The 18,855-nt window shown below is 44.1% G+C and overlaps 1 protein-coding gene across 4 annotated transcripts in view; it reads left to right on the forward strand.

Moving 5' to 3' along the window:
• Positions 1–18,604, forward strand: part of THSD4 (thrombospondin type 1 domain containing 4) — a 570,947-nt gene extending 552,343 nt beyond the window's left edge. For 3 of the 4 annotated variants that reach the window (XM_086711100.1, XM_086711101.1, XM_025919556.2), the window contains 4 exons: positions 3,063–3,236; positions 10,115–10,294; positions 11,355–11,499; positions 17,230–18,604. In XM_086711100.1, the coding sequence (XP_086567226.1) occupies positions 3,063–3,236; positions 10,115–10,294; positions 11,355–11,499; positions 17,230–17,372 (642 nt within the window). In that variant the 3' untranslated portion in view covers positions 17,373–18,604. The remainder of the gene's footprint in view (positions 1–3,062; positions 3,237–10,114; positions 10,295–11,354; positions 11,500–17,229) is intronic. The other variant, XR_015252788.1, reaches the window with a different exon arrangement.
• The last annotated feature ends 251 nt before the right edge of the window (positions 18,605–18,855 follow it).

An 18,855-nucleotide genomic window follows, 5' to 3' on the forward strand; every position in this document is an offset into this window, starting at 1 on the left:
TATACAGCTGAAACAAACAAACAAATAAAAAAACCCCTTTAGCCTAGAATATTCCAATTACTCTAAGAAAAGATGTTCTTTTTTGTAAAAAGGACTGACTCATTAGCTCAAATTCCCAGTAACAGTGCAGATAGAGTATAAGTCATGCAAAGCATTTGTGAGCCTGTAGGAGAGGCTCTTTTCCTCTACCCTCTTGAGTTCGGCAATGGAGGCCTGCAAATTAAACTAACAAATGCCAGATTAACAAGAGAAAAGCCAACAAATTTTATTTAATGTTAATTTTTTTTTACATGGCACAAGGAGCTTAATAAGAAAGAAGTGAAAATCCCAAAGAAGCAGCTAGACTTGAGGGCTTATATACCATTTTAACAAAGAGTGGTAAATTTTGAAGAAGTGACTAGACCAAGGAAAGGCGTTGGGGCTTCCAGGACAGTAAATTGTAGGAAAGTGGCTGAGAAATATATGGGAGAAACTAATGGAAGATAAGAGTTATTTTAGTTAAGTTTGTCTATATATGGGGGAAAACTAATGGAGGATTAGAGTTATTTTAGTAAAGTCTGTCTACATTCCTCTTGGCATTAGCTCCGCAATGGCAATTATAAAAATGTTCTCTTTAGGTCACCTGGGTGGCTCAGTCGATTGGGTGTTGACTTTTGGTTTCGACTCAGGATCATGAGATCGAGCCCCTCGTTGGGCCCCACATTGGGCATAGAGACTGGCTAAGACTTTTTCTCTCCCTCTGTCTCTGTACCCTCCCTCAAAAACAAAAAATGTTTTCTTCCTGGTTCTAGGCCGAAATTTCTCACAGGAAACTTATGCACTGCTTTTAGGCAGGAAGGGGGAAGGCAGAGAGCCCTTCCTGGATCTGATGTTTCTCAATCACCTTCAATTAAAAATAGGTCAAAGCAGCATATTATGGGGTGGCATATTCTAATCCCCTTCAAGCTACAAAGAGTTTCCTCCCTGAGGAGTCAGGCCCAGCCCAGCAGTGGTCATATAAATGTTTGATTATTCATCCTGGGCTGTGATTTTGCAAGACTAGACAGCAATGTACAAAAAAAGAAAATGAAAATTTTGATAAGGAAACAGGGTTGTATTTTTTTCTTTCCTCAAATTTTTTCTAAATCACATCGCTTTTGCTTATTTTTTTAAAACAGTAACATTAGTGAAACAAATTTCCCTTCTGTTTTTAAGGGAAGACCCAGCAGAAACCGTTAGAACAGGCTTTGGTTGAGCTCTGAAGGGCCACTTTCAGGGTTGGAAGGTGCTGGTTACAGAAGAGAAATGAGCAAGGAAGACCCAAGTCTGTATTCATTTCTTCAACTGATATTCATGGATTTGCCCATAAGTTAGGTGCTGACCTGAGAAGGAACTAAAGATGATTCCATAGTCCTTTCCTTCACTGAGCCTACTTCTATAAAGGAAAGAATAAAGCAAAGTAGGACATAAGTAACAGTAGAGGAAGATGGTAGAATGCAGAGTGCCTTGAGAATCCTGAGGCTGGAAAGAGAGTATTGAATCAGGCAATGCAGGGAGTTTTCACTGGCATCTGAGCTGAGCCTTAACAGATTTTGGTGTGTCCTGAGGAAGGGGAAGAGCGCTCTAGGTAGATAGAAGGAACAGCATGGTCAAGGTCCAGTGAGCCTTTCATGCGATGGCAAATGGAGGACCCTGGCTCTGTCCAGCATGAGGTGTGTGGGATAGAATAATGGTGAGTTAGCCTAGAAGACTGAGGTTGGCTGAGGTTGACTGAGGTCATCTTCTAGAAAAGCTTTGATGTCAGGTGGGGAAATCCATGTTGGAATGGGATGGCATCAGGGGGACTTTCAGCATGGCAGTCCCAACACCTGGAAGCCCAACAAATTAGAAAGGGTGATGAGGCTGAGTAACGGGCTGTGACCACAGTCCAGGGGAAGAGCATTAGTAGTGCTGGGAGCCATGGGCAGAAAGGAAAAAATGTGGTCAAACCAGAATCTGTGAGACCTGATCGTTGGCTGAATGTTGGAAGCAAGAACTCAGAAGAACAGTCAACTTTTGAATCCTGGTAGAAATTTGAGCACAACTTGGAAAACCAAGAGTAGCAATGGGGTTGGTGGTGAAGGCAGGGTTCCATTATTTTACATGCTGGACATGAGGTATCTGGGGAACACTCAGACAAAGAGGTCCAGAAAATGTCTGCATGTACAGGATGAGAAGCAAAATAAGGCAGCATTCCAAAGTATTTCAAGACAGATGGAGAACGCTCTTTGAGCTTTAGGGTATGGCTCAGGAATGTGTTTACTAGGCACTAGATGAGAACAGTGTGATTATAGGAGACAAATCACTGGTGGTTCTGTGGCTGTAAGTGAAGACCTTGCCTCAGTTTCTCTATTTTAGAGTGGAGATATAGGACTTGACCCTTTAAAGCCCCTTATACCATTTTTTGGACATCTGCTGTACGCAGAGCACATCATTCGTTACCTGTCCTATGCCAGCTGTCCAGGTGAGTATGCCAAACACGTGAGGGGCTGGGTCACTTGCCCCAGGCCACCCAGCTAGTAGACATATTAACATCGATGTGTCTGGTTCCCGGGCCAAGCTCTCCCTCTATACCAAGCTGTCTCCTAACACTGTCACAGCTGTGGCCTTCAGGGACTTAATAGCAGGTGGCAATGATGAGGTGGCAGACTTCACTTCCCCAGTCTCCCCAGACTAGCCCAACGTCGGCTACCAGCAGGTAGACAGAGGCCCAAGTGTTCATGCTCTCATTCTTCTGCTACTGGATATGTTTTCAAAAGCAAAAGCCAAGACAGGCAGTCTGACAAGTGTGTAAGCGTATGAATCGCAATAGTGGGACAGGATATTTGGAAAGAAGACTGTCCCAGAAAATCTAAGATGGGGGGGCGGGGTTGCCATACTGGTACTCCATAATGGAGTAGGCTATGAGGGAAAAGTGATCAGAGACTCCGAAGGGAAAGAGTTGGTAGGGAAATGAGATGTTCAGTTCTCCTTCACATCATTTGAAAGTGGTTTCCGAGCCTGTAGGGGTGTCCCCTCTAATGGAACTATCTCCTGTCTCTCAGTGCTCAGCGGAGTGTGGGGCTGGAGTGCGGACACGCTCAGTGGTGTGCATGACCAACCACGTCAGCAGCCTGCCCCTGGAGGGCTGTGGGAACAACCGGCCAGCGGAGGCCACCCCGTGTGACAATGGGCCCTGCACGGGCAAGGTGGAGTGGTTTGCGGGGAGCTGGAGCCAGGTGAGTGGCCAGAACTGGCTGTGTTTGTCTGTCTTTGATAAGAGCATCCATAGCAGAGGGGTCAGGAACCAGGAATGGGAGTAGCCCAGGCATCCTGGGCTTGAATCTCAGCAGTGCTGCCCGTGACCCTGGAGAGGCTACTTATGCTCTTGGAGCTGCATTCAGTCAACAGTGTTTCTTGAGCTCCTACTGTGTGCTCTTCTAAGCACATTAATTACATCAATGAACAAAACAAATATCCCTGCCCTCAGGAGAGTATGGTCTAGCATGGTTTCTTTGTCTATAAAATGCTGCTAATGACCGCACTGTATGAGGTTATTTTTAGAAGAAATGAAGAAGGAAATGTATATAAAGAATGCAGCGCATTTGCTTGCCATACAACAATACACTCTACATCATAGCTGCCGCTGCCATTATTATCATCAGTAAAGCCAGTTTTGTCTGTATTTCTGTATTTGAGTGTCAGAAGCACAAATAGATAGGGTCCGGCAATACTACCTGTGGGGATATATGCAAAGGAAGCAAAATCAGTGTCTCGAAGAGATACCTGCACCTTTGTGTTCGTAGAAGCATTATACACCGTAGCCAACATCTGGAAATAACCTAAGTGTCTGTTGAGACGTGGATGGGTAAAGAAGATGTAATACATATAACTGATGTAGTATAGATATTATTCAACCATAAAAAAGAAGGAAATCCTGCCCTTTGTTGCAACACAGGTAGACCTGAAGGACATTAAATAGGCCAGACAGAGAAAGACACTGCATGGTGTCACTTACATGTGGGATCTGAAAAAAAAACCTGGAACTTGGAGAAACAGCAGAACGGTGGCTGCCAGGGTCTGGGGGTGGGGGTGGAGTGGGGAAAATAGAGAAAGGTGGGTAAAACAGACAGACTTTCAATTGTAAGATAAAAAAAAAGTTCTGAAGATCTAATGTATAACACGATGAGGATAATGATAATGCCATATCGTCAAAATTTGCTGAGAGGATACAATATAAGTGTTCTCACACACAAAAGAGAGAAATATGGGAGGCGATGAAGGTTGACTAACCTGACTGTGGGAATCCTTTCACAATGCATATGTACATCAAACCATCATGAGTACATTTTAAATATATTACAATTGTTGTCAATTATGTCTCAATAACAGGAGAAAATAGAAGCTCATGTAGAAAAAGTTGAGGCTGTTCCTTACAAAGAACAGATAATACCAAATACTTTAAGAAAGCAACTGAAATGATCAATTGATTTTCCCCCCCTCAGTGTTCCAGAACTGAACACAGACTCCCTAAGAAAATGTGGAAAAAAGATCATTCCTTCTTACTGCCCCATTATGATTAACATTAGTACTTTGAGTTCTTGGACCCCTAAGCATTTGGCTCTCAGGGCTGGCTGGTTCTCCAAGACGTTTTTGGCTGATGATCATGATTTATACATTATCAGGACCTCTGGCTCCATATAGAATTTTATTTCTTTTGGGGCGCCTGGGTGGCGCAGTCGGTTAAGCGTCCGACTTCAGCCAGGTCACGATCTCGCAGTCCGGGAGTTCGAGCCCCGCGTCAGGCTCTGGGCTGATGGCTCGGAGCCTGGAGCCTGTTTCTGATTCTGTGTCTCCCTCTCTCTCTGCCCCTCCCCATTCATGCTCTGTCTCTCGCTGTCCCAAAAATAAATAAATGTTGAAAAAAGAAATTAAAAAAAAAAAAAAGAATTTTATTTCTTTTAAGTATCCTTAAAAACAGACCCTGAAAAAATGGACTGCCCCGTCCTTGTAAGCTGATACAACCCCCTTGGAAAGCAGTTTGGCAATAAAAGTCAAGAACCATAAAAATGTTCATTTGCCTTAACCAGTCACCCTGCTTCTGGGGATTCTTTTTAAGAAAATAATTACCAGAAGGGGGGCAAAAAAGGCATTTTTAACAGAGGTGTTCATGACAGCAGGGCACGTAGGGATATTATGGTATATCATAACTCATTAGAATATCATGTAACAACAACAGTGATAATTAGGGAGACGTAGAAAGTACACATGATATAGTGGCAAGTGAAAACCAGAATATGAAAATACATGAATGTCATCTCAGCCGCTTCAAAGAATGGGGTTTTATATGAACAACAGGGGGAAATGTTTTCTTCTCAAGTTTCCTTTCATGTTTTTATAATACAAACTGTAAAATATAGAAAATTCAGAAAGAAAGAGTGCTACCCGAGTGGGTATCAGAGGCAGATAACACCTGATAACTGACCCCAGCCCTATTTCTCTGTAGTTCTTCTGACTCGGGGCAGTCAGCTTAACCTCTGTGGGCCCATTTCCCCATCCAAACATGAGGATAAGAATACCAGCTAATAAATAGTAGTTCCCTTTTCCCCATGGTTATGATTTTGTCTGCCGGCTATTTCTGTGTCATTATTGATAGCAACACACTTAGGGCGTGGGACCTGAATCCCAAAGATAATTCAGAAGGAGCTGTATTACACGACGCACCCACAGAAACCGAGGCAACGGCAAGAGCCCTATGGGAAATTGTAACAGCCCTCACATGGTGAGGATGAGCAGTACAATTCAACGCGAATGTCTACCAATCTCCCAAGACGAGAGGGGAGCAGGACTCAGGGTCTTTTTTCCTGGCAGGCCTCCTGTTGACTCCTGACCTACTCAGAGAACTGAGAGTGATGTGAATCTGGGTGAAGGCAGTGTTTGTTTCTGCCAGGATTAGAAACAGAATTTATTGCCCTGTTGTCCAAAAGGGTCAGGACATGACTGAATGTGACAAGGTTTTCGTTCTGGATTTATGAGGATGTTGGAGTCTGGGGGCACCTCCATACCCTGGGAATCTGATGTTGTCCCCAGAGAAAATGAAGTAGAGCATGCTTATTCATTGAAACTAAAATAAAAATAAATGTTGCTTCCATCCATGTGGTTTGAACGATAGTTGCATCTGGAACACCCCACTAGCCTGGTCACAGTGAATCGTCCAGGGTGGACGTGTAACCCAAGCCGAGCCAAGCAGAGTTTTTCTCTGGGACTTTTAGTGTGGGCTTTGGGGGAAGAGACTACCTGGGAAATCGTGAGCACGGGTGCTAGCAGCGGCCTTGTTGAGGCTTGTGGAGAAAGCCAATCCAAGAGAAGGAGACCTGTCAAGCTTAAGGAGTCTCTTTTCTACCTGCAGCCAAAGTAGCCCAACTCTTACTCAGGGTATTCCACCAGTATCTAGGTCAGTGCCTAGACGGATCACAGATGTTTCCTATCTTCCCCACCAGTTCTGGGTTTACTTCACCTGTACATTGTCTTTGTTCTGGGGGGTCTTTCACAGTCTCTAGCCATTGAGAGCAGCCCTCTTGTCTGCCTATCTGTCTGGATTTCACTGGCATCTTGAGCAGATATCTCCACTCTCATCTGGTCTTGGATCAGTGATCCACCAATGTACAACTGCAGGAATTCTTCAGGTGTACAAACACACATAATCGCTCCCACTGCTCAGTGGAAGTAGTTATCCCTGTTAAATACCACTTGCTCTTCTAGGCTTTTCTCCATGAATTATATTTTACCTGATATTTGCATTACTCTCATTTCTCGTTGTCGAATTTCACCTAGTGCATTTTTGTCATCTTCTTATGTACTTTTCCAAGGTATGCGTTTTGTAGGCAAGACTTTATTTTTACCCAGTCTGCAAGTCTCTGTAGTTTTGGTTTGGTTTGGTTTGGGGTTGTTTTTAATGTTTATTTTAAGAAAGAACAAGAGGGAGTGGGGGAGGGGCAGGAAGAGAGAGAATCCCAAGCAGGCTCCATGCTGACAGTGGATCTCACAGTGAGATCACAACCTAAGCTGAAACCAAGTGTCAGACACTTAACCAGCTGAGCCACTCAAGCAAGTCTCTGTTTTTTTAAGAATTAAAATTTAACCATTCACATTTACTGCAATCAATTATATGTTTGGACTTCCCCCTGCCATCTTAACTTGTGTTTCCTGTTTAGGTTATTGCCATGCTTTCTGGGTCTGTTTCTTCTTAACTTTCTGCACATTTGCATTGATTAGGTTTCTCTAATTCCATTTTTCCCTCTAACATTTTGGAAGTTATAAATTCTACTTTTATTCATTTGGTAATAACATTCAAATATTTAGCAGTTTTAAAGTTTTATGTTTCTATCTGTGTTATCTATAACTACATCTTCCCCCAAAAGAAAACAGAAACCTTAAGTCCTCATTTATTTATCTCCACTTTCTCAATCCACAATAGCTCCCAAAAGATCTCGAGATCATCTAGATCCAGCTCCATATTAATGTTAACTAATTTTATAGAAAATACTGAAAATCGAGAAAATTTAGGTTTAAAAATAGCTTTCTCCCACCCAAAGGTTATCTTTTTATTGAAATATAATTCACATGCCATAAAATTCACCCTTTAAAAAAATTTGTTTAATGTGGATTTATTTTTGAGACAGAGAGACAGAGCATGAGCGGGGGAGGGGCAGAGAGAGAGGGAGACACAGAATCCGAAGCAGGCTCCAGTCTCTGAGCTGTCACCAACTGCAAGATCATGACCTGAGCCGAAGTCTGACGCCCAACTGACCGAGCCACCCAGGCGCCCCAGAATTCACCCTTTTAAAAGTATACAATTCAGTGGTTTTTAGTATATCCACAAAACCGTACAGCCACCACCACTGTCTGATTCCAGAACATCTTCATCATCCCTGGAAACCATTATTAACAACAGCTTTTGCCAACTTCTGCTTTATGTCCTTGCTGGTGTGTCTTCTTCCAGGTTCTTTTTTATCTGGTTAGAGACCGTTAGTCAGTAAGTCTTTCAAATAGGATCATGAGTGGTAAGTTTCTGAGCCATTGAAAATCTGAGAATGCCTTCACTTTGCCCTTTGACAGTAGGGGCAGATGTCTTTACTGTCAGGCACCCGGGCACAGTCAGGCCAGCCCAGCTGTTCCTGGTCAGTACCTTAGCGGCCACTCTCTCCCTGCCTTGAGTCCTCTCTCCTGCTCCTCATATTCCTTCTCACCCAAAGCACCTGAACTCTCCTCGTTGCCAGGCATCCTCCTGCATGTGCATTTTGAACTATGATGTGCTTCTTCAATTTAGTCTCAGCTGCCTTTCACCGTTCTAGTATCTCCCATAACTTCCGTTCCACCAAGGATGAGTATCCTTTCCTGTTTCCAAATGCTATTTCGTGCATGCACACGTATATCACCCCCCTCCCGCCCCTGCCATACACACATACATTCACTTGTTCCTAACACAAATATTCTGCCATTTCTGGGCATTGAGGGTAGAAGGCTGAGCTATGTACTCATTCTCCCTTAATTGCCTAATCTCTTCAAGGACTTTCTAAAAATAGCATCAAATAACTTCAGGTTTTGGTCAAGGTTTGTACTCTGCTATTCTGCCAAGCACTCAGTACAGACACAGACCCTCAGAGCAGTCATGGCGGGGAGGAGTCTTTCTGATTAGGTTTCCAAACCGCCACTTTGCAAGTGAGACGGTAGAGCCATGGGGAAGTGCAATATCTTGGCTAAAGTCACAGAGCTGTTTAGTGACGATGTCTGGACTAGTTTCCATGTCTCCTATTCCACCCTTGCTTTAACACGCACACTCACTCCTCCTGCAGGGGAGGCCAGACCTTTTGCCTGGCAGCCTGGTCACTCCTCCCCTGCCTCCGGTGCTGTCATTGTCTGCAGCATTTGTAAGAAAAGGACAAAACCTGAATATACTCCAAATCAATCATAAACTAACGTGGAAAAAAAATAGGAAAAACAAACTAAGAAGACGTATCCTCTGGATGTCTTAGGAGGATGCCCCGCCCACCCAAAAAAGGGCACAAAGGGGAAATTGCTGAGGGTGATGCTTATGATGTCCTGTGTGCTTAATTCATAGTCTGTTGGTTTGGGGTTTGTCTTTTTTTTCTGTAGATATGTGTGGGTTTTCCCCCGTTTTTTTTAATTCAATTATGTTCCTGCATACAGACAGTAAAGGTAATGTTAAGAGTTTCAACTGAAGAAATTATTAGAGGCTGTTATACAGGTAGTAGATTATTTAAAGTCTCTAGAAGAATATAGATCACAGTTTAAAATTTTTGTAATCAAGAAGTGTTAAGAGTCAACCAAACGTGAACAGAAAACATTTTACAAAGTAACAGATACTTACATAGAATACTTGGTGAGCAGTTATATGCATCGTGTTCGTGGAAACTAACAAAATACGCCAACGCATGTAATTGTCTGACCACCCTCTTTGTGTGACTACCCCCTGCACACTTCCCACCAAGGTGGGAAGTGAAAGGCTTGGACTCCAACGTCAAAGCTTCCTGCTGGCCACCTGTTGGGAGGGGAGGGTTGACCACAGGGGGCATTGTCCCCAGTCTTGGATCTTCTCACGTTCGTGCATCCCGAAGAATTTTAATTTAGCCCTTCATCCACAGGTGTGTGGGCTCTAAGAGACTACTTCATTCCCAGTATCCACGCACTGAGACCTGGCAAAGCCATCAGAATGTTGGTTCATTGTTTTACAATGAGCAGTGTCAGAATCTACTGGACAGGGACAACCAAATTGACAGGCTGATGTGTTCCTGCCTGTGTGCCCGGGGAGGGGTTATATAAAAGAGGTGGTCTAAAAGAAACCGTTTCAGTCTCACCACAGAGGGCACCACAGTCCTGGCGCTGTGATAACCCAGGGCACCTACTCTCCATTCCAAACACAGAGCTGTTAGGAAAATTGGAATCCACCTGCAACTTTTCGTCCAGTAATATTTTCCAGGTGCCATTGGGCTCATCCCCACTGAACTGATGATAAAAAGCACTCAGACAGACACCGCATGATGTTCTCGTCCCCTTTCTGTCATGTGACACCCATCCTTCTCTGATTTTTCTCCAGTGTTCCATCGAGTGTGGGAGCGGTACCCAACAGAGGGAGGTGATTTGTGTTAGGAAGAACGTAGACACCTTTGAAGTGTTGGACCCATATGAATGTTCCTTCCTGGAAAGACCCCCCAGCCGGCAGTCGTGTCACCTCAAGCCTTGTGGGGCCAAATGGTTTAGCACAGAATGGAGCATGGTAAGTCATGGTGCTCTTTATAGACATCACATTAGTACATCACGCTTTTGTTTTCCGCCCATAGACAGCCAGACCACCTGCTGTGTGCAGGCACTGGGCTCAGCCCTGGAGTAGATTCCCTGCAGTGACCTACTCTAGACAGTGGCTGTTGGGGCCTGCTCGGTGGGAGGAGCCAGAGGCTGGGACCATCTTGATCTCTAAACTGAAGAGGCCATAACGCAGTGACTCTCAGTTTGACTTATTTATTTTTTAATAATTTTTTTATTTTTATTTTTTTTTAATTTTTTTTTTTTAATGTTTGTTTATTTTTGAGAGAGACAGAGACAGAATGCAAGTGGGTTAGGGGCAGAGAGATAGAGAGACACAGAATCCGAAGCAGGCTCCAGGCTCTGAGCTGTCAGCACAGAGCCCGACGCGGGGCTCGAACTCACGAGCTGTGAGATCATGACCTGAGCCGGAGTCGGTCACTTAACCGATTGAGCCACCCAGGCGCCCCAATAATTTTTTTAATGTTTATTTATTTTTGAAAGAGAAAGAGAATGCAAGTGGGGGAGGGGCAGAGAGAGAGGGAGACACAGAATCTGAAGCAGGCTCCAGGCTCTGAGCTGTCAGCACAGAGCCCAATGCAGGGCTTGAACCCACAAACCAGGAGATCATGACCTGAGCTGAAGTCGGACACTTCACTGACTGAGCCACCCAGGCGCCCCATCAGTTTTAGTGTGTGCAAAAGAATCAACCAGCATTTTGTTTGGAAAGACCGGATTCTGGCTCCACCCTAGCCAAGTATTTTGCATTTTGAACAAGTTCCTTAGGTGAGTTGGATGCAGGTATCCTTGGACATTCTGAGAAATGCTGTTGTACAGGGGATGTGGTTGGGGTATAGTTGGGTATATGTGGTTGTGAGTTGATGGTTGTTGATGCTGCTGCACGCATGGGAGTTTGTTTTAGTATTTGGTCTCCTTTTGAAGATGTTTCAGATCTTCCAAAATCTGCGCCTCCAACGCGCTAGGCTAATGGACTGTCAAAAATCTCTTAACGCTCTCCTTTTGTCGCCATGCAGTGCTCCAAGAGCTGCCAGGGTGGCTTCCGGGTCCGGGAAGTGCGCTGCCTGTCGGATGACATGACCCTAAGCAATCTCTGTGACCCTCAGTTGAAACCAGGAGAGAAAGAATCTTGTAACCCTCAGGACTGTGTCCCTGAAGTTGGTAAGTTGGGATTCCTTTCTAGGAGAAAAGATACATCCTTCTTAAACTCCATCAAGTTCTCTGGTATGAAAATGCCAAGCCCATCTAAATCTCTCCATGACCTTGTGCATAGTCATGGAGTTCAGGGGGTCAAAATACTTTCAGTGTGATAAGTTTCACAGTTTAAGATGACTGTTCATAGCATGGATGGTGATCCAAAATACCCTCCAAACTTAAATGTGAACTGATTAAAATGCTAATGGTTTCAGAGATTCGGTTCCATTATCTTTAAGGTCAAAGTAGTGAGAGTTCAGCTTTTAACTGTAGGAACAAGTCAGTGTAAGGAAGAAAATTAATAAGAAAGGTCTAAATCTATTTTTTTAATATTAAATGATAATTAAAAGTAAGAAAACCTTGGTATAGAACATAAAAGGAAATGTGAATGGATAGAGAGACTAACTGTTCCTGGGTGGGAACACTCAATACTATAAAGAGGATAAAATAAGGTTCATGGGGTTCAGCATATAATATGTTCAAATAGATTGCCAGGGCTCCTGGGTGGCTCAGTCGGTTAAGCATCAGACTTCCGCTCAGGTCATGATCTCACAGTTTGTGAGTTTGAGCCCTGCATCAGATTCTGTGCTGACAGCTCAGAGCCTGGAGCCTGCTTCGGATTCTGTGTCTCCCTCTCTCTGCCTCTTCCCCATTTGTGCTTCTCTCTCTCTCACTCTCTCTCTCCCTCCCTTTCTCTTTCAAAAATAGATAAACATGGGGCGCCTGGGTGGCGCAGTTGGTTAAGCGTCCGACTTCAGCCAGGTCACGATCTCGCGGTCCGTGAGTTCGAGCCCCACGTCGGGCTCTGGGCTGATGGCTCAGAGCCTGGAGCCTGCTTCCGATTCTGTGTCTCCCTCTCTCTCTGCCCCTCGCCCGTTCATGCTCTGTCTCTCTCTGTCCCAAAAATAAATAAACGTTGAAAAAAAAAATTTAAAAATAGATAAACATTTAAAAAAATTTAATATATTGCCTTATCATATACTTGAACATATTATAAAACTACATAAATTAAAACTATATGCTACTGATTCAGGAAGAGACAGGCATATCAATGTTATAATACAGAATTCTGAAACAGATTCCTTTATACCAAGGAAGTGAAGTATGATAGTCTAATATTAAGGAAGTACGGAAAGGAGAGATTTCCACTGTATTCAGATAGTTGAAGATCCATTTGAAAAAACAAAGAAAAACATCTTAAATCTTGCCTTATGCCATATAGAAACACAAGTGCCTAATGGATTGAAGATCCTTACATAAAAAAAAAAACATACTGTAAAAATGCCAGAGAAAATACATCTCAGAGTTGGTTAAGTCTTCATAAACTAGACCCAAAACTCAGAGGCCTCATTGCTGAATGTAAAAACATAATTAATTAAAAACATTTTTCTGTTAAGAACATTGTATTAGGGCTCTCTGGAGAACCAGAACCAATAGGAAAGATAGACGGATGGATAAGTGGGTAGGTAGACAAAAGATTACAGATAGATAGATGATAGATGATAGAGAGAGAGAGAGAGAGAGGGATAGATAGATAAATAGGTAGATGGATAGATAGATAGATAGATAGATAGGTAAAGAGAGAAAAGAAGGGAGAAATGAGTAATTGGCTTACATGACTGTAGAAGCTGAGAAGCCCCACAATCTACCCGTCACAAGCTGGAGACTCGGGAAAGCTGCTGGTGTAATTCAATCTGAGTCTGAAGGCCTGAGAACCAGGGGGAGCTGATGGCGTGAATCCCAGTCCAAGAGCCGAGATGACGACATGAAATGTCCAGCTCAAGCAGTGAGACAGAAAAGGGGCAAAGTCCTCCTTCCTCTGTTTTACGTCCTGTTCAGGCCCTCAGTGGATGAGGCCCATCTGCAATGGGGAGGGCCACCTGCTTTACGGGGCCCGTCAGTTCCAATGCAACCTCATCCAGAAACACACCCGGAAATCACTTTCAATCTGGGCTCCCCATCGCTAGTAAAGTTGACACACAAAATGAACCATCACAGACATCATAACCCAAGTTGAAAGAAGCGAAGAAAGGAAAAGAGAGAGAGAATGAGGAACGATAGTGAGACAACGTGAAATACACCTTACTGCAATGTGACACAATCAATATGAGAGGAAACCGTCCAGCCAGGAGCCAGAGCCCAGAGTGACAGAAGTACCATTGCCGATTCATGCACACAAACATGTTCACCTAGATGTCGCCTCCATCAATGTACTTACATTGGCAGCACATAATTAAAGCATTCATTTAAATGTGGATCCTAAATTGTTAGGTAAATTGTTTTTTAAAAAAAGTAATTCAACGCTGGAAAGAAAAGTTGTGTATATAAACTTGTCTACTTGTCTCGGGCCAGCCCAAGATAATTAAAGACAGCCAAAATTACCAGACCCATAGAATTGATTGTACAGTTTGCAAGCTGGGAGTGATTGGCATAAACGGTTCGTGTATTCTGAAGGGCTAGCCCTCAGCTAGCAGACATCTCCTCCAGGTTTCTAACTAATTTGATGTGATAGAAATTTTTTACCATCTGCTTTGGTCTTTTCCACTTGTCTATGGTGTCTTTGCAAGGACACGAAAAAAAACTGTTTAGTTTCCAATTATAGAAAATTCAATTCAGGAAAAGGAAAACTATGAGATTTAACAAAAGAGAAAATGTAAGCAAGACCGTGGTATTCTTTCATATGCCTCAGATTGATCCCGATCGATACCATCAGAGCCAAAGGTACTAAAAATGTCCAGGCTGTGAGGCAGAGTTATGAAGCACAAAGTGTATCCCAGACAGTTGCACCCAGCAAGAATCTGTATACACTGGGAGAGCAAAGATGGCTCAGGTGCACATTTGGTTATAATGCTCGAGAAGAAAATAGTGTGTGAGTAAATGCGCAAACGTATGCTGTTATCAGGTTTCTGAAATCTACATACATTCTTATAATCTTTCACTTAATTCCAGAGAGCCGTTACTAAATCACCTCACAACTGACCATATCTTAGAATCAAAGAATCAAATCAATGCCACTCAAGCAGAGTCAAATCCTTAATATACATAAAACTCACACAAATTAGTTTAAAAAGAAAAGATAAGAGGGGCGCCTGGGTGGCTCAGTCAAGCATCCGACTTTAGCTCAGGTCATGATCTCACGGTTCATGAGGTCAAACCCCACGTCAGGCTCTGTGCTGACAGCTCAGAGCCTGGAGCCTGCTAAGGATTCTGTGTCTCCCTCTCTCTTTCTGCCCCTCCCCCGCTTGTGCTCTCTCTCTCTCTCTCTCTCTCTGTCTCACAAAGAAAAGAATCCCTATACCTCTGTACCTTTCCTTCAGTTTTGCTGTGTACCTGAAAAGACAAGTGATCCAATTTTATAAAGGATAAAAGATACGAACAAACATAGTTGGAAGAGGCGGAGTTAGTAATCAGCTTCACTAGCACATCAAAAAGGCAAATTTTAAAAATAATGGTAGTCTGTGCTTTTCCCTAAGACTGGAAAACTTTTAAAAATTGGACAGTATTCGCTGTTGGCAAAGTTGTGGGGGGAATGTAATCTTCTAGGAGAACTTTGGCACTATCATTCAATAGACAAAGTATTCGGTGTCTTTGACTCAGTGACTCTACTTCCGGAAATTTACACTCAAGCTTTGCTCTCAAAAATGTATGGATATGCACATACATGAGGAATAGGGCTGGGAAAATTGTGTAGAATTGATAAGTGACTGAATTGTAGAATTTCTTGTGACTCATAGAAATTGGAAGCAATTACATTTCTACCGGGAGAAGGAAATGGCTAATTATGCTACTGCACATAGGACAGAATTGACGTCTTGAAAAGAATGTGGTAAAGCTGTATGTCATGATGCATAAATGGATTAAATATACTTGTGAGGCATATCAAAAAGCAAGCATCTGAAATTATGTCAGTTATTTCCCTGATTAATCTGTAAGTTCAAGCAACGTTAATCAAAATCTAGACAGGGCTTTTCATAGAAAAATCTAACAGACAGTGTCTAAAGTTTACACAGAAGAGCAAAAACAAAGAAATAATAATAGGCAAGGTGATTTTGATAATGACCAATGTTGGGGAACATATCCTACGATGTATCAGGAGATACTGGCACAAAGATAGATAACTAAACCAAAGGAACAGGATAGAGTTCCCCAAATACACTCGAGCATAGAGTGGCTTGTGATACATGGGCAAAGTTAACATTACAAATCTGGGGAGGAAACACGAACAATCAGTTAATGGTAATGAAACAATTGTTTACCCACAGAGAAAAAAATCCAAGTTGAATTCCTCCTTGTCACCGCACATGCCCACGCATCAATTCTGGGTGAATTAGGGAAATAAACGTGAAGAGAAATTTTTGTAACTTTTAAAAGAGAATATGCGGAAATATGTCTATTAGCATAGGGAATCATTTCTTCGATGAGAAACACAAATCCCAAACCACAAAGTAAAATGTTATAATGCCTATTATATTAAAAATAAAATCTATTTGCCAGTCAACACTAGGCAAACTGGTAAGAAAGGCCTCAGGCGTGGAGAACATATTTGCAACACCTACAATGAACAAAAAGGATCAGACCCATTATATGCAAAGAATGTCCTTGAATCATTTGTTTTAAGTTAACCAAATTAGCAATTGGTCAAAAGATGGGAAAAGCAATTCACAGAAAAGGAAACTCGAATGGCCAGTATGCGTATGATGACAACACGTGACCTCATTTGGGGATAATGTCACATCCGCCAGATCAGCAAAAAGATGCGGCACAAAGGGAATTCGTCTGTACCACTGACAAAAATGTCGGTTGTTGCACCTACTTGGGAGAGCCATCAGATGGGATCCAGTAAGTTTGCATCTACCTTGTGACCCAGCAGGACCCAGATAAGGGGATGTGTAACAGTTGTTGAAAGGAGCAGTGTTTGCGGCCTTAAAAAATGGAAAACTGTCAGTGGAAAATGGGTCCATAAGTTGCGGCACGTAACGATGAAAATGAACTCCCGCAGAGCATTCGTTAAACATGAGCGAATCACACAAAGTCAACGTACAGCACGTTGCCAAGGAATGTATACAATCTGTAGCTTTTTTTTTTTTTTTTTTTTGAAGTTTAAATGCCACATAGTGATTGGGGCACGATCATTCACAGCTCGCGTATGAAGAAAGGATTGGGGATAATAAATACCAAATGTGGGGTTTGATGACCTCGGGGGCAGGTGAGAAGAAAGGGGAGGTGGCCGCGGAGTGAACTCTGGGAACTGTGTCTCTGCTGGGGAGCAGGGAGGACACCGTCCATTCTGTTACCATGTTTAAAAGAAAAAGATAGGGGCGCCTGGGTGGCTCAGTCGGTTGGGCGTCCGACTTCGGCTCAGGCCATGATCTCGCAGTCCGTGAGTTCGAGCCCCGCGTCGGGCTCTGTGCTGACAGCTCAGAGCCTGGAGCCCGCTTTGGATTCTGTGTCTCCGTCTCTCTGACCTTCCCCCATTCATGCTCTGTCTCTCTCTGTCTCAAAAATGAATAAACGTTAAAAAAAAATTTTTTTTTTTAAAAAAAGGAAAGATAAACATAAGCTCCTCGCCCACCCTGCACCTCCCATGGGTACTAAAGCAGGACCAGGATGGAAAGCCAAGTCCACTGTCCTTTCTCTTCCCATGGGTCCGGGCTGGCTCTATGCTCAGAGAGTCTTTTCTGTTCTCTTCTGCTGCAGATGAAAACTGCAAAGACAGGTACTACAACTGCAACGTGGTGGTCCAGGCGCGACTGTGTGTCTACAACTACTACAAGACGGCCTGCTGTGCCTCCTGCACGCGTGTGGCCAACAGGCACCCGGGCTTCCTGGGGAGCAGATAACACGCCCGCCCCGCGGCAGTCGGGCGGTCGGGGAGTCTGTCGGCGGTGGGACTGGCTGGCCGCTGCTCCGCCAGAGGCTTCCAGGCCGCCAGCCAGCGTAGCCACCACCCCACCTTCGGCAAAGCGGACACGTCGTGCCCAGGAGCCAAGCCACGGTTGTCCTTTAGCGTCACCATAAACTGATGATCCCTCCTTGGGAAACCTGGCACCTGGTAAGGTGCCATCTGAAAACCACGCAGTGGGAGGCGGGGTGCATGTGGCTCTCAGTCACCTCCCGTGCCAGCACTTTCTAAGTCACTGGAGGGGCGCTGCCTCGTCCATGGTGCTACTGCCCTTTTCAATATCGGGGCCCCTTGGAGAGTCAGAAGAGGCAGCTCCCACCCCGGAGCCCCACCAAGCCTTGCTGAGACGCCTGCTTCCCACTCTTACCTCAGCCTGGCTGTGCCTATTTTTATTCTCAAAGACATTAGGCTTTTTCCTGCCTTATGACACAAATATCTCTTGTCAATATAGTGCTTTATTGTTTCACAGGTGTATTCACAGGTACTAGATCATTAGCGGCCCACGAAGCCCCAGAATGGAAGCCAGGGAATGAACCATCATCCCCATTTTACTGACAAGGAAACTGAGGCTCAATTTGTGTAACTGACCTGCCAGGTACATTCACCCATTCGGTGGCAGAGTTGAGTCCGACCCCTGTCATCTGACCATAAAAGTCACCCCAAGGCCTGCCCAGAAGCCTTAGGTCTACAGGACATGGCTTCATTTCAGACCAAGTGACTGAGAAATTTCCCCGCTCAGCAAACAAAACCCAGTTTCTGAATTCTTTCCTCTGGCCAAAGGTCAAGACTGTATCCACTGCACTCTGTTGTTTCCAAAGTCTGTTTCTGTTTGTCCCTTACCTGACAAAGTCACAGATCCTCATTACAGGACCCTGCGCAGGTTTTGTTAAACCCCGTCCTGAACGGAATTGTCCATGAGACAAGAAAGTCAATGGGGTAGCAAGGTGATGCCTGAAATTCTGAGTGCATTCCCCAGTGATATGTGCCCTCCCCCCCCGCCCCCAGGGAACTGCACACCAGGGTCCCTTTGGCCACGGAGCCCTTGTTTCCTATCTCTGGGCTCTGGGCTTTCCCTCCTTTCACAGTCACTTCTGGGATGTTCACCGCACATCACCCAGTGGAGAGTCTAACCAATGTATCTCAGCATAAAACCTGTGTTTATATTAGAAAGAGTCTCCCTTTGGTTTTTCCAGTTTGATTTCTGGGTTTCTGTTTTGACTTCCCATCCCTCCCTCCCACTGTGACTCACAACCTGTACGCACCATCCCAGACTTGAGCACTAAGATCTGCATTCATACAGCAGCCAGGAAGAGTCTCCTTCAGTGACGGCCGCAGTGGCAGGATCCTCCCCGATGCCCTTCACCTGACTCTGCAGTTCTAGAGGCCTCGGGCTGCAGGGGGGATGCAGTGCATAGGGAAAG

The sequence above is a fragment of the Puma concolor genome, chromosome B3, assembly GCF_028749965.1.
Source record: "Puma concolor isolate L17-30 chromosome B3, mPumCon1.1.hap2, whole genome shotgun sequence".
In the NCBI taxonomy this organism is placed as follows: domain Eukaryota; kingdom Metazoa; phylum Chordata; class Mammalia; order Carnivora; family Felidae; genus Puma; species Puma concolor.